Source organism: Haliotis rubra, unplaced genomic scaffold (genome assembly GCF_003918875.1).
Source record: "Haliotis rubra isolate DU_JTF1 unplaced genomic scaffold, ASM391887v1 Scf405, whole genome shotgun sequence".
NCBI lineage: Eukaryota > Metazoa > Mollusca > Gastropoda > Lepetellida > Haliotidae > Haliotis > Haliotis rubra.
The window spans coordinates 748,322-764,717 of NW_025767086.1; the positions used below are offsets into that span (position 1 = coordinate 748,322).

A 16,396-nucleotide genomic window follows, 5' to 3' on the forward strand; every position below is an offset into this window, starting at 1 on the left:
TAATTTCTTCAATATGTTATTCCAAGGACAATCCGGTGTTTGAACACCTCCTTGGTATTCACTGGTATCATCAATTATACGACTGTACTATGATTTATTTGTAATCTATGTATTACTGGAGCGGTAGTTATATATTTCGGAGACTTGTTTACCAATCCAGTCCGTGTACAAGTTACGGAAATAATATGTTTAAACCTAGAAGCGTTAAACCACATTCACTGACGCCCCGCATACACTCACGTAAATCTGTCATGTTTGTGCTTTCAAAAGTCTCACAAGCATTGTAAATAGGTGTGCTATAATTGATCCGAAGCAGTTCTCGTAAGAGTATTTCAAGGACTTTTGACTGTTTTATGCGTAAAACATATTTAGAAATATAGTGACCTATTCAATGACAAGCCGACCAAGTCAACCACAACGTCCGCGAATTGGAAGGGGACAAAGAAGTTCCTGTCGGCGTGGTTCAGTATAAGACTTGTACACCTGTTAGCACACCTACATCTGCAATGTAATATACTGTTTTCTATGATCCGGGGGCGGTGGGATAGCCTAGTGGTTAAAGCGTTCGCTCGTCACCCCCAAGACCCGAGTTCGATTCCCCACATGCGTACAACGTGTGAAGCCCATTTCTGATGTCCCCTTCCGTAATATTGCTGGAATATTGCTAAAAGCGGCGTTAAACCATACTCACTCACTCATATGATCAGCGACATTATGACCAATAAAACAAACTAGCGGTATCATCGCTATCATGAACACCGCCACAGTTGCGTATTAAATACGTGGACTGTTTCGATATACGGATTAGTCATTGTACTGAGCATTGGCTGCCTTCGACTGACAATTGACTAATTCATATGGTGATGCATGCACAGCGAGAGATTTAAAATCAATAACTTAACATTTGGTAGATTAGTATGTTGGACAGAATTCTATCTGACGCAGGCATAAACAAGATTTCTACAGCGGTCTTATCGATCGTCCTGGTTGTAGTGAGTGGAAACAGCTGACGCCGCTTGGACGCACGATACAGCATCTCTCTGCTCAGTATGATTGTTCCAGGTCGTATATTTAGATCAGCGAGTGCATTTGTTACGGAAACACACGAGCGATCTTTTATGGAGTATGACACTATTTAGTACAGTTATGTATAACAAACAATGGCTTATGTGTATATACAATGTTTATTGGTGTAGAAAGGTCAAAAGAAAAAAGTGTATAATGCAACAAAACATGGTGAAAGTTAACAATAATTAATGAATTCTTATCATGTAAATTATATTAATCAACAAGCATAGATAGTCACGACATAGTAGCTTCACAACACAACATAACGTTTATTTAACCTCAAAGACACCACAACAGGAAATGTTCTCGGTAAGATTTATGTTTTAAATTGTCTTGTTTAGGCTGCTTTTCCCCAGCTGTGCCATCGATAAATCAGGAAGTCAGTTAGTGAGAACTAACGGTAAACCAAAATGGATTTTGTCTTTACAGAAACCACAGACAGGTCTGCTGTCTATAGCAGAACCTCTGTATTCAAAGAGTTATGTTTAGTTCCCAATTCTCCGAACAAAGGTTTTGCGAATTACATGGTGTCATCTATGTATGACGAGGTTAAACAATAGCCACATTGAAAACGTCACGTTCCCGCTCATAAGATAAGGTATATGCGTCCCTTAAAGAGCTACATTTACAGGATTCCAGCCAGGCTGTTATTGTCATAGTGTCTGACTCCTCGAGTCATTGGCCGTCATAGGAGCAGATATACTCAAACACACAGCTGAAGATAGACGAACTGATACAAGTCCCTGCAGTGCCGAGGGTGGTATTAAACGGCCAAAGGACGTGAAATATATACATCATTTCCAAACATCTTACATTAAATACAGGTGCAGGTCACTACTTGTATACTATTACATGTAATCTGGCCTTTTAGAGTGTGTCAAAAACCATGGGGTTACCATTGCATATAAACGTATTCGAGAATACCCAGGGCATATGGGAGGGGACGTAAACCCTTGTCCAACATACTGTATATAAAGCTTATATTTCAACGGGTTTTAGTAACGCCCAATCCAAGTAAGGCACGGGACAGATGGGCGGAGAGTCTGACAATGACTGTATTATATTTAAAACAGAAGTTTACATGCGATGGCCACTACCCACGTGATCAGGAGCGGGGCGACTGTAGCAGCAGCATTGGGGCCATCATCAACATTCTCGGCTTTAGCCGGCTGGAGGAAGAAGTTGTATGTGACGGAGGGATCTTTAGGGAGGCTGAAGTTGAACGCGTTACCAGACATCATTGGAGTCACAGGCTCATAAGCGGTGCCCTTCATTACCTGTAACAACATAGATGTAGAATCTAGACATACGGTGCCAAGTACTTACTGTTTGTGAAATAAGCATAACGCAGTGAGTGAAATGTTAATTGATTACGAGAAATAAACGTCTATGACGTCCAGACATTTGGAATGCTTTCATCGGGTCCATTTCTTAGGTAATAAAATATTAAAAAATCATGACAAACCTATCTTTTTAAAATTCAAAACATCTATTAAATTTACACAAATATATCTTTAAAAGAAGCTGTATTGGAGGACGGAAGCTTTAGTCAGGCTGAGGCTTAACGTGTTACTGTTATAAGAATACAGAATCAAGAACTATTATTTTACAAATCACATCAGTGATAACCCTTTTGCTTAACTGATTATAAATTGGGCGCGAAACATAACCGCTTTTGAAACAAATGATGCACTTTCAGTACAAAAGGGTCGGTATTTATCAAGATACCAGTATCTGACAAGAGTACAACACAAGAGGGGCCGTCGTTATACGTCAAGACACCAGTATCTGACAAGACTACAACACTAGAGGGTCCGTCGTTATACGTCAAGACACCAGTATCTGACAAGAGTACAACACTAGAGGGGCCGTCGTTATACGTCAAGACACCAGTATCTGACAAGAGTACAACACAAGAGGGTCCGTCGTTATACGTCAAGGTACCAGTATCTGACAAGACTACAACACTAGAGGGTCCGTCGTTAAACGTCAAGACACCAGTATCTGACAAGAGTACAACACTAGAGGGGCCGTCGTTATACGTCAAGACCCCAGTAGCTGACAAGACTACAACACTAGAGGGTCCGTCGTTATACGTCAAAACACCAGTATCTGACAAGAGTACAACACAAGAGGGTCCGTCGTTATACGTCAAGACACCAGTATCTGACAAGAGTACAACACTAGAGGGGCCGTCGTTATACGTCAAGACACCAGTATCTGACAAGAGTACAACACTAGAGGGCTGTCGTTATACGTCAAGACACCAGTATCTGACAAGAGTACAACACTAGAGGGGTCCGTCGTTATACGTCAAGGCACCAGTATCTGACAAGAGTACAACACTAGAGGGTCCGTCGTTATACGTCAAGACACCAGTATCTGACAAGAGTACAACACTAGAGGGGCCGTCGTTATACGTCAAGACACCAGTATCTGACAAGAGTACAACACTAGAGGGGCCGTCGTTATACGTCAAGACACCAGTATCTGACAAGAGTACAACACTAGAGGGTCCGTCGTTATACGTCAAGACACCAGTATCTGACAAGAGTACAACACTAGAGGGTCCGTCGTTATACGTCAAGACACCAGTATCTGACAAGAGTACAACACAAGAGGGGCTGTCGTTATACGTCAAAACACCAGTATCCACAAGAGTACAACGTAGTGGTCGTTGATGCCATTTGACTGAGTGGATTACAACCAGGTCAACGTGTAGTCGTTATACGTGTGTTATGGCCATTTAACTGTGTGTTACAACCAGGTCAACGTGTAGTGGTGTTATGGCCATACACGCAAGTGACGTGTAAAGGCTGAAAGGGAACTCCACTGCTGCAGTGAAAATGCACTCCAACAATATGGCAATATAAGAGTGATTTCTCTGTTTGAGGTTATAATTACCACTGTATGTAGGCGTACGTGATATATTCATATGATGAACGTCATGTGGTTTTGTTACAACCGAGAAAGGTCAACGTGTAGTGGTGTTGTGACCTATCCTGTACAGCTATGTACATTTACAAGTCGTGTATTACAAACCAGGTCACTTTGACGTGTAGTGGTGTTACATGGCCATTTAACTGTGTGTTACAAACCAGGTCAACGTGTAGTGGTGTTTGTGGCCATTTAACTGTGTATTACAACTTTGGATTGCTCGGTTGTCACACACTGCGATAGTGGTACAACCAGGTCACCATAGCAATTAGCGATTCTTATCTGTGCATTACAACCAGGTCAACGCATGGTGGTGTTGTGGCCATTTCTTATTTTCCCATTAGTAATGTATAACATTTTCTAGTGGTGTTGTGGCCAAAACAAACTTATTTTCCCATTAGTATGCCTTTTTATTAACATTTTTCTAAAACAAAGGAGACGAATCTATTATGCTAGCACGTCTAACCCAACATTATAAAACTGCGAGATTACATTTATCAATTGGTAACATCCTTTTTTTAGGATATATTTTAGGTTCCGTTCCGATAGTCGGTACCGCGGGCTAAAATCTATTGGAAATAAAATAAATATCTGGATTGCAAGGATCATAAAGGAATGTGTATTTTATTTAGGTTTCTCGCGCGGGGCCTGCATTATTTACCATGGCAACCAGTGTTCAACAAGGAAGCAGCGCTCACTGTCTATCCAGCGCTGAGTCATTGTGATGGGAGTCCCAGAATATCGATATAACTTCATAGTCAATGGACCATGCTTAATACAATCCGGTTTGAAATAACAATATATTCACATAATCAACATTCACTCCAGATTAAACGAGAGGAAATTGCTATCAGTTACGCATTGTATACGTGGTGATCAAAAGCTGCACATGTGGCGGCAGTAAAGAAGTGGGGATATATTATTTCATTTATTATTATCATTATTTTTGTTATATGGGTATTTATACAGTGCTATAGTCCGCCCCGCATGCATGCTCAAAGCGCTTCTTTCATTTATTCATCAGAGAACGACAAATATCCCACTACTGCATCCATATTTAGTTATTTCGTTAGGTATAGTTCTACTTGAGCACATCACAACCGAGGAGGAATCAGATTCACATGTTGTTCCCATTGTGGAATCAAACCAGGACTTTGAGGTGACTCCACTGGACTATGTAGCTTGCACATCAGTCGCAGCGCATAAGGGTCGGGTTATGGGTTAAAGGAGCGAATGGGAAGGGGAATCTACGGAGTGATTAATATAACTATATTTACACTTCCGACCCCTAAAATCTATTTTGATGAAAAAGGAGGGAGTTCGTGAAAGAGACGCTGCAGGGTAGACCCATTACTTATTGGAGCTCTCAAAGGTGAACAAGTTCTCAGCATTTTTTCATTTGCATTGTTTGCTCTGACATGAATATACAAAGAAACCTATAAACTTCGAAATATAGAAAGAAATATCAGAAACACAATTGTGACAGATCATTTCCTGTTTCAATCTATAATTCTATTTCTTCAGCAAATCGCCGCTCACATGACGTAACTCCAGGTGAGTTGTTTTCTGATCGCCCCAGGTGTGAGAGAGTTATGCATGATAACACTGCCATATAATGCTACCTGTGAGACAGCCAGCCGTGTGGTGTAAAGCAAGCAAGAGGTCACAATGACACATGTCCGTTACCATGGTAATACAGAAAATCAATGTGTTTACAATAATAGCAACAGGCAATTGCTGAAGATTTGGTTAAAAATACCGACAATTTGGAAAATGCATATTTCGTATATTCTTCCTGTACCAGATAACTGTTGCTCTATTATTATATAAAACAACTCTTTGTGTTCAGTAGACGAGACCTCCGTTCAGGTTACCTTAAGTTCTGTACGAGGTTTAGAAGATGAAAGGAGAATATGTCAATCGTCACATCTGTCTGTCTGTTTGTCTGTCTGTCTGTCTGTCGACACATGCATATACTTCTCTGAAAGCCTTAATATATTGTTGTCATCTTGAACAAACCTCAACAATCGAATAATGCAACCAACCAACAGCAAAAGCAGATACAACACCGTCAACCAAAAATAAAAGCACGGGCAACATCAACCAACATTAAAAGCACATACAACACCGTCAACCAACAATGAATGCACAGGTAACACCATCAACCACCAACAAAAGCACAGGCAACACCATCAACCACCAATAAAAGCACGGGCAACATCATCAACCACCAATAAAAGCACAGGCAACACCATCAACCACCAATAAAAGCACAGGCAACACCATCAACCACCAATAAAAGCACAGGTAACACCATCAACCACCAATAAAAGCACAGGCAACACCATCAACCACCAACAATAAAAGCACAGGCAACACCATCAACCACCAATAAAAGCACAGGCAACACCATCAACCACCAATAAAAGCACAGGCAACACCATCAACCACCAATAAAAGCACAGGCAACACCATCAACCACCAACAAAAGCACAGGCAACACCATCAACCACCAACAAAAGCACAGGCAACACCATCAACCACCAACAAAAGCACGGGCAACATCATCAACCAACAATAAATGCACAGGTAACACCATCAACCAACAATAAATGCACATGCAACACCATCAACCAACAACAAAAGCACAGGCAACACCATCAACCACCAACAAAAGCACGGGCAACATCATCAACCAACAATAAATGCACAGGCAACACCATCAACCACCAATAAAAGCAGAGGCAAACACCATCAACCACCAACAAAGCACGGGTAACACCATCAACCACCAACAAAAGCACAGGCAACACCATCAACCACCAACAATAAATGCACAGGCAACACCATCAACCAACAACAAAAGCACAGGCAACACCATCAACCACCAACAAAAGCACGGGCAACATCATCAACCACCAATAAAAGCACAGGCAACACCATCAACCACCAACAAAAAGCACAGGCAACACCATCAACCACCAACAAAAAGCACAGGCAACACCATAAACCAACAACAAAAGCACGGGCAACATCATCAACCAACAATAAATGCACAGGCAACACCATCAACCACCAATAAAAGCACAGGCAACACCATCAACCACCAACAAAGCACAGGCAACACCATCAACCACCAACAAAAGCACAGGCAACACCATCAACCACCAACAAAAGCACAGGCAACACCATCAACCAACAATAAATGCACAGGTAACACCATCAACCAACAATAAATGCACAGGCAACACCATCAACCACCAACAAGAGCACAGGCAACACCATAAACCACCAACAAAAGCACGGGCAACATCATCAACCAACAATAAATGCACAGGTAACACCATCAACCACCAACAATAAATGCACAGGCAACACCATCAACCACCAACAAAGCACAGGCAACACCATCAACCACCAACAAAAGCACGGGCAACATCATCAACCACCAACAAAAGCACGGGCAACATCATCAACCACCAACAAAGCACAGGCAACACCATAAACCACCAACAAAAGCACGGGCAACATCATCAACCAACAATAAATGCACAGGTAACACCATCAACCACCAACAATAAATGCACAGGCAACACCATCAACCACCAACAAAAGCACAGGCAACACCATCAACCAACAATAAATGCACAGGCAACACCATCAACCAACAACAAAAGCACAGGCAACACCATCAACCAACAACAAAAGCACAGGCAACACCATCAACCACCAACAAAAGCACAGGCAACACCATCAACCACCAACAAAAGCACAGGCAACACCATCAACCACCAACAAAAGCACGGGCAACATCATCAACCACCAATAAAAGCACAGGTAACACCATCAACCAACAATAAATGCACAGGTAACACCATCAACCAACAATAAATGCACAGGCAACACCATCAACCACCAATAAAAGCACAGGCAACACCATCAACCAACAACAAAGCACAGGCAACACCATCAACCACCAACAAAAAGCACAGGCAACACCATCAACCAACAACAAAAGCACAGGCAACACCATCAACCACCAACAAAAGCACAGGCAACACCATCAACCAACAACAAAAGCACAGGTAACACCATCAACCACCAACAAAAGCACAGGCAACACCATCAACCACCAACAAAAGCACAGGCAACACCATCAACCAACAATAAATGCACAGGCAACACCATCAACCAACAATAAAAGCACAGGTAACACCATCAACCAACAATAAATGCACAGGCAACACCATCAACCAACAATAAATGCACATGCAACACCATCAACCAACAATAAATACACATGCAACAACGTCAACCACCAATAAATGTACATGCAATACCATTAATCAACACTCACTCACTCACACAAATATCGGCGCAACAGCAACCGTTTCAAGAATCCATGACATTTGGTTAAACGCAGTCATGATTTCAGTATCACTTACCTTCTTGGAGAGTTTGACAACGCCTCCGTCTCCGAGGGTGTAGGCGACCACGTTTGTCCCCTCAGGTGTCGACTTTTCCGGAGATTCAGATCCCTTTATGTTCAGCATCAGCTTCAGTTTGTCAGCATTGTCGCCGAATGTAAGGCCCTTGATCTCTACCATCACTCTCACGTCTCCGCTCATCACTGTTGTCGTGTTTTCACCGTCCACAGGGACATTGCCTTCCTGGGTAAACACGTCAATGGACACCTTGAGAGTTCCCCCAAAGACGTTGGCAGTGCCTACCAGTCTCCTGGAAGTCGGGGCTGTTGATTCGTCCGTCGCATTTTCAAACGTGAACATTGCTTCAGCAAAACTGTTGGTTGGATTAGCAATTGTAGAACCATTCGCGTTGACCTGTTGAAGATCCTCGAACATTACAGTCAGTTTGTTCTTGTCCTTGGAAATGTCCGCCTGTTTGGACGCCATTAGCGATTTGGTCATAAACTCCACGTAAGTCATATTGGTGTTTACTTTGTAGGATGTGGCTGCAGTACAGGCGCCCACAAACAATACCAACACGACAACAATCAACTTCACCATCGTGCTGAAATATTACAAGTCTGTCTTAGTAATAAGGTACAAAGTGCCTCTCTCCTGTAGATGTGACGGTGATGTTGTAATCGCACCGGTAGACGCTCCCAGCAATGAGGATGTACAAGTACCTTTATTACCTGCACAAACCACGTGTCACGTGCCCCACAGGTGGAAATACACCACTGCTCTCTCATTGGCTGTCCGGCCTCGCTACGACTGGTTATGTATTACCCGAGCAATCACATCGACCATGAAAAGAGGCCGCATTTTCTCATTCTAGAAACATTGGTGGTTGAGGTGAAAAAGAACTGGAAATTGCGTGTATGCACATGTTTATGAAAACCTATTTACAAGTTTTTAATAACACCTATTTTGTGTGAGTGTCGGGGTACTTCATCTGTCGTGTAGTAATGTATTCACATCGAGATGTGTATGGTGAGGTAAATATATACACATGACATCTAAATTTATAGGTTGCTTCTTTAAGATCAGATAACTGTAGCTGAAGACCGACTGAAGGTTGTACAACCACCGGATTAAAACAAATACCGGGATTTTGTCAGCATGTACCAGAATGATTTGGGTACTATTAAGTTTTAACCCCAGCAGTTCGTATAGATGCATACATCGTAGTCATTTTAGCAGAGATGACTGGAGTCATGCCAGACATCCATGGAATGATGTGTTATGTTGGTGTGTGGCTGCACAGGCGTTTAGCAGAGGAACGTGGCCAGCCAGATGGGAGACGCCTGCGTCGGGGGAGTCAGGGTGTCGACATGGCGGTGTCATCGTTACCTGATATTTCAGAACATGCGAGTGACAGTGACGCGTTGTAGACTCAACATTCTTGAAATGCCAACAAGCTGCGTGATGTTCACACACAAACATGGGCCGCACAGATGTTACCATGTGATCAATATACGGCTTACATTAGTTGGCATTCTGTCATTAGTCATCAGATTCAAGGACATATATTAGTTTCTTAACACTGGGGTTTGTCGGCATACTAATAAAGCAATATGATGTTGTTGTCGACGCCCCGAACCGGATTTTATCGGTCACGGTATTTCACAGTATCCCTCAGTCGATCCGACTAGCGATGAGTGGAACCGAGCTAGCCTTTCACGGGGAAAGTCCGTCCTTTTGGTTTATCTGTCTGTAGTCATGACACACAGTGAATTTCATATTTCGAGTGTTTCGGATCATCAAATTCAACACGGAGAACTACTGTGACCAGCCCCATCTCAGCATGCCCACCTGTCCTAACTAGGCCCAGCAGTAGCTGATCCAGTTTTGAAAAATGGGTGCACATAATAATCAAGTGACAGAGTGACCTGGCCGAGCAGTAAGCTGCATGCAAAATGTCTGCAGCGTATAGTCCCAGGATCCAACCCCTACCTCAATGGTGTATGTGTTATATACACGGGTCAATGCTGTAAGTGGTATATGTAGGGATCAATGGTATAAGTGGTATATATAAGGGTCAATGGTGTATGTGTTATATACACGGGTCAATGGTGTATGTGGTATATGTAAGGATCAATGGTATAGTGGTATATATATGGGTCAATGGTGTATGTGTTATATACACGGGTCAATGCTGTAAGTGGTATATGTAGGGATCAATGGTATAAGTGGTATATATAAGGGTCAATGGTGTATGTGTTATATACACGGGTCAACGGTGTATGTGTTATATACACGGGTCAACGGTGTATGTGTTATATACACGGGTCAACGGTGTATGTGTTATATACACGGGTCAATGGTGTAAGTGCTATATGTAAGGATCAATGGTATAATGGTATATATAAGGGTCAATGGTGTATGTGTTATATACACGGATCAATGGTGTAAGTGGTATATGTAAGGATCAATGGTATAAGTGGTATATATATGGTCAATGGTGTATGTGTTATATACACGGATCAATGGTGTATAAGTGGTATATGTAGGGATCAATGGTATAAGTGGTATATATAAGGGTCAATGGTGTATGTGTTATATACACGGGTCAATGGTGTATGTGTTATATACACGGGTCAACGGTGTATGTGTTATATACACGGGTCAACGGTGTATGTGTTATATACACGGGTCAACGGTGTATGTGTTATATGCACGGGTCAATGGTGTATGTGTTATATACACGGGTCAACGGTGTATGTGTTATATACACGGGTCAACAGTGTATGTGTTATATACACGGGTCAACGGTGTATGTGTTATATACACGGGTCAACGGTGTATGTGTTATATACACGGGTCAATGGTGTATGTGTTATATACACGGGTCAACGGTGTATGTGTTATATACACGGGTCAACGGTGTATGTGTTATATACACGGGTCAATGGTGTATGTGTTATATACACGGGTCAACGGTGTATGTGTTATATACACGGGTCAACGGTGTATGTGTTATATACACGGGTCAATGGTGTATGTGTTATATACACGGGTCAACGGTGTATGTGTTATATACACGCGTCAATGGTATAAGTGCTTTATGTAAGGGTCAACGGTGTATGTTTTATATACACGGGTCAACGGTGTATGTGTTATATACACGGGTCAATGGTGTATGTGTTATATACACGGGTCAACGGTGTATGTGTTATATACACGGGTCAACGGTGTATGTGTTATATACACGGGTCAATGGTGTATGTGTTATATACACGGGTCAACGGTGTATGTGTTATATACACGGGTCAATGGTGTATGTGTTATATACACGGGTCAACTGTGTATGTATTATATACACGTGTCAATGGTGTATGTGTTATATATAAGGGTCAACGGTGTATGTGTTATATACACGGGTCAACGGTGTATGTGTTATATACACGGGTCAACGGTGTATGTGTTATATACACGGGTCAACAGTGTATGTGTTATATACACGGGTCAACGGTGTATGTGTTATATACACGTGTCAATGGTATGAGTGCTATATATAGGGTCAATGGTGTATACACGGGTCAACGGTGTATGTGTTATATACACGGGTCAATGGTGTATGTGTTATATACACGGGTCAACGGTGTATGTTATATATATACACGGGTCAACGGTGTATGTGTTATATACACGGGTCAATGGTGTATGTGTTATATACACGGGTCAACGGTGTATGTGTTATACACACGGGTCAATGGTGTATGTGTTATATACACGGGTCAACTGTGTATGTATTTTATATACACGTGTCAATGGTGTATGTGTTATATATAAGTCAACGGTGTATGTAAGCTATATATACACGGGTCAACGGTGTATGTGTTATATACACGGGTCAATGGTGTATGTGTTATATACACGGGTCAATGGTGTATGTGTTATATACACGGGTCAACGGTGTATGTGTTATATACACGGGTCAACGGTGTATGTGTTATATACACGGGTCAACGGTGTATGTGTTATACATACACGGGTCAGTGGTGTATGTGTTATATATACTTGGGTCAACGGTGTATGTGTTATATACACGGGTCAACGGTGTATGTTTTATATACACGGGTCAACGGTGTATGTGTTATATACACGGGTCAATGGTGTATGTGTTATATACACGGGTTAACGGTTCAATGGTATAAATGCGATACATAAGGGTCAATGGTATAAATGCGATATATAAGGGTCAATGGTATATGTGTTATATGCGTTTGTCGGAGGTGTATCTGTTAGGTACGCTGGTCTGTGATGTGTGTGTTATGCACTTGGGTCTGTAATCTATGTGATATACTTCGGTGTATGATGCATGTGTTATACTTGGGTCTATGATGTATGTGTTAAATACTTGGAGTCTATGGTGTATGTGTTATATACTTGGGTCTATGATGTATGTGTTATATACTTGGGTCTATGATTTATGTGTTATATACTTGGGTCTATGGTGTATGTGTTATATACTTGGGTCTATGGTGTATGTGTTATATACTTGGGTCTATGATTTATGTGTTATATACTTGGGTCTATGGTGTATGTGTTATATACTAGGGTCTATGATGTGTGTGTTATATACTTGGGTCTATGATTTATGTGTTATATACTTGGGTCTATGGTGTATGTGTTATATACTTGGGTCTATGGTGTATGTGTTATATACTTGGGTCTATGATGTATGTGTTATATACTTTGGTCTATGATGTATGTGTTATATACTTGGGTCTATGGTGTATGTGTTATATACTTGGGTCTATAGTGTATGTGTTATATACTTGGGTCTATAGTGTATGTCTTATATACTTGGGTCTATAGTGTATGTGTTATATACTTGGGTCTATGATGTGTGTGTTACATACAGGAAGCAAACATGCTGGTAACACATTGTCAACAGCACAGCCAGGTACTAGTAGATGACTCTCAAGGCAAGTACCCAAAGGCTTGTGACGTCAGCCATGCAACCAGAGACCTGTGACGCACTATCAGCCATGCCACAGGGACCAGTGACACACCATCAGCCATGCAACAGGGACCAGATACACACCATCAGCCATGCTACCAGGGACCTGTTACACACTATCAGCCATGCTACCAGGGACCTGTGACACACTATCAGCCATGCTACAGGGACCTGTGACACACTATCAGCCATGCTACCAGGGACCAGTGACACACTATCAGCCATGCTACCAGGGACCTGTGACACACTATCAGCCATGCTACCAGGGACCAGTGACACACTATCAGCCATGCTACCAGGGACCAGTGACACACTATCAGCCATGCTACCAGGGACTGGAGACATACTATCAGCCATGCTACCAGGGACCTGTGACACACTATCAGCCATGTTATCAGGGACCTGAGCACACCAGACACACACTATCAGCCAAGCTAACATACACAAACAAAGACATACATAAACAAATACATACACAAACAAACACATACATAAACAAACACATACACAAACAAACAAACACATACACAAACAAACACATACATAAACAAATACATACACAAACAAACACATACATAAACAAACACATACAAAAACAAATACATACACAAACGAACAAACACATACACAAACAAAGAAACAGATACACAAACAAACAAACACACATACACAAACAAACACATACACAAACAAATACATACACAAACAAACACATACGTAAAACAAACACATACAAAACAAATACATACACAAACGAACAAACACATACACAAACAAAGAAACAGATACACAAACAAACAAACACATACACAAACAAACAAACAAACAAACAAACAAATACACTAACAAACAAACACATACACAAACTAACAAACACATACACAAACAAACACATACACAAACAAAGACACAAACACATACACAAACCAACAAACACATACACAAACCAACAAACACACACACACAAACAAACAAACACATACACAAACAAACAAACACATACACAAACAAACAAACAAACATACACATAAACAAACAAACACATTCCCAAACCAACAAACAGATTCACAAACCATCAAACACACACACACAAGCCAAGAAACAAACAAACACAAACAAACAAACAAACACATACACAAACAAACAAACACATACGCAAACAAACAAACACATACACAAACAAACACATACACAAACAAATACATACACAAACAAACACATACATAAACAAACACATACACAAACAAATACATAAACAAACTAACAAACATATAAAACAAACACACATACACAAACAAACAAACACATACACAAAAAACAAACACATGAACAAACAAAACAAACACATACTCAAACAAACAAACACATACACATTCAAACACATACATAAACAAACACATACACACACAAACCACAAAAACAAACACATATACAAACAATCAAACACACACATACATAAACAAACACATACACAAACAAACACATACACAAGCAAATACATACACAAACAAACACATACATAAACAAACACATACACAAACAAATACATACACAAACAAACACATACATAAACAAACACATACACAAACAAACAAACACATACACAAAACCAACAAACACATGAACAAACAAACAAACACATACACAAACAAGCAAACCAATACAGATAGAAAAAACACTCATACACAAACAAATACATACACAAACAAACACATACATAAACAAACACATACACAAACAAACACATACACAAACAAACAAACACATACACAAACAAACACATACATAAACAAACACATACACAAACAAATACATACACAAACAAACACATACATAAACAAACACATACACAAACAAACACATACACAAACAAACAAACACATACATAAACAAACACATACATAAACAAATACATACACAAACAAACACATACATAAACAAACACATACACAAACACAAACACATACACAAACAAACTACATACACAAACAAACACACACATACACAAACTAACAAACACATGAACAAACAAACAAACACATACACAAACAATCTAACAGATACACAAACAAACAAACACATACATAAACAAATACATACACAAACACATACTCAAACAAACACATATACACAAACAAACAAACACATACACAAACAAACAAACACATACACAAACAAACAAACACATACACAAACAAACAAACACATACGCAAACAAACAAACACATACACAAAACAAACACATACACAAACAAACACACACACAAACAAACACATACACAAACAAACACATACACAAACAAACGCTTACACATAAACAAACACATACACAAGCAAACAAACACATAAACAAAACATACACAAACAGAACAAACACACACACAAAGCAAATACATATAGAAACAAACACATACATAAACAAACACAGCCACACAAACAAAACATACACAAACAAACACATAAATTAACAAACACATACACAAACTAACAAACACATACTCAAACAAACAAACACATTCACAAACAAACACATACACAAACAAATGCATACACAAACAAACACATACATAAACATACAGCGAGCCTGACCACCCGATCCCGATCCGTTGTTAGTCGCCTCTTACGACAAGCATGGGTTACTGAAGATTCATTCTAACCCGGTTGTAACACCCACCTCCAAAATGGTACAGCCCTAATTAGATTGATGAGTAGAGTGTGCCCGTAGTTAATCTGTTCATGTTGTTGTTGAGTTTCTATTACAATGTAATGTGTTTGTAGCATGTGGTTTAATCTTTCTCATTTCACATTTGATTGGTTTAACACTTGTCAAAATGTTTTGTTTAATTTTTAACTTATATGTTTTCTCTCTAAAAGTCAAAATAATTTGTGTCACAACAAGAAGGTAGGTATAAAATAATTCCACAAACACCTTGATGATCTCCATAGACCATCAAATCTC

At 40.3% G+C, this 16,396-nt stretch overlaps 1 protein-coding gene across 2 annotated transcripts in view; it reads right to left on the reverse strand.

The window, feature by feature from the left end:
- Positions 1–1,165: 1,165 nt before the first annotated feature.
- LOC124287723 overlaps positions 1,166–16,396 on the reverse strand; it is a 42,145-nt gene continuing 26,914 nt past the window's right edge. Inside the window, exons 1-2 of one of the 2 annotated variants that reach the window (XM_046724256.1) lie at positions 8,451–9,180; positions 1,166–2,345 (exon numbers count right to left, since the gene is read on the reverse strand). In XM_046724256.1, coding sequence (XP_046580212.1) covers positions 2,133–2,345; positions 8,451–9,032 — 795 coding nt within the window. In that variant the 5' untranslated portion in view covers positions 9,033–9,180 and the 3' untranslated portion in view covers positions 1,166–2,132. Of the gene's footprint in view, positions 2,346–8,450; positions 9,181–16,396 lie in introns of those variants that run through there. The other variant, XM_046724258.1, reaches the window with a different exon arrangement.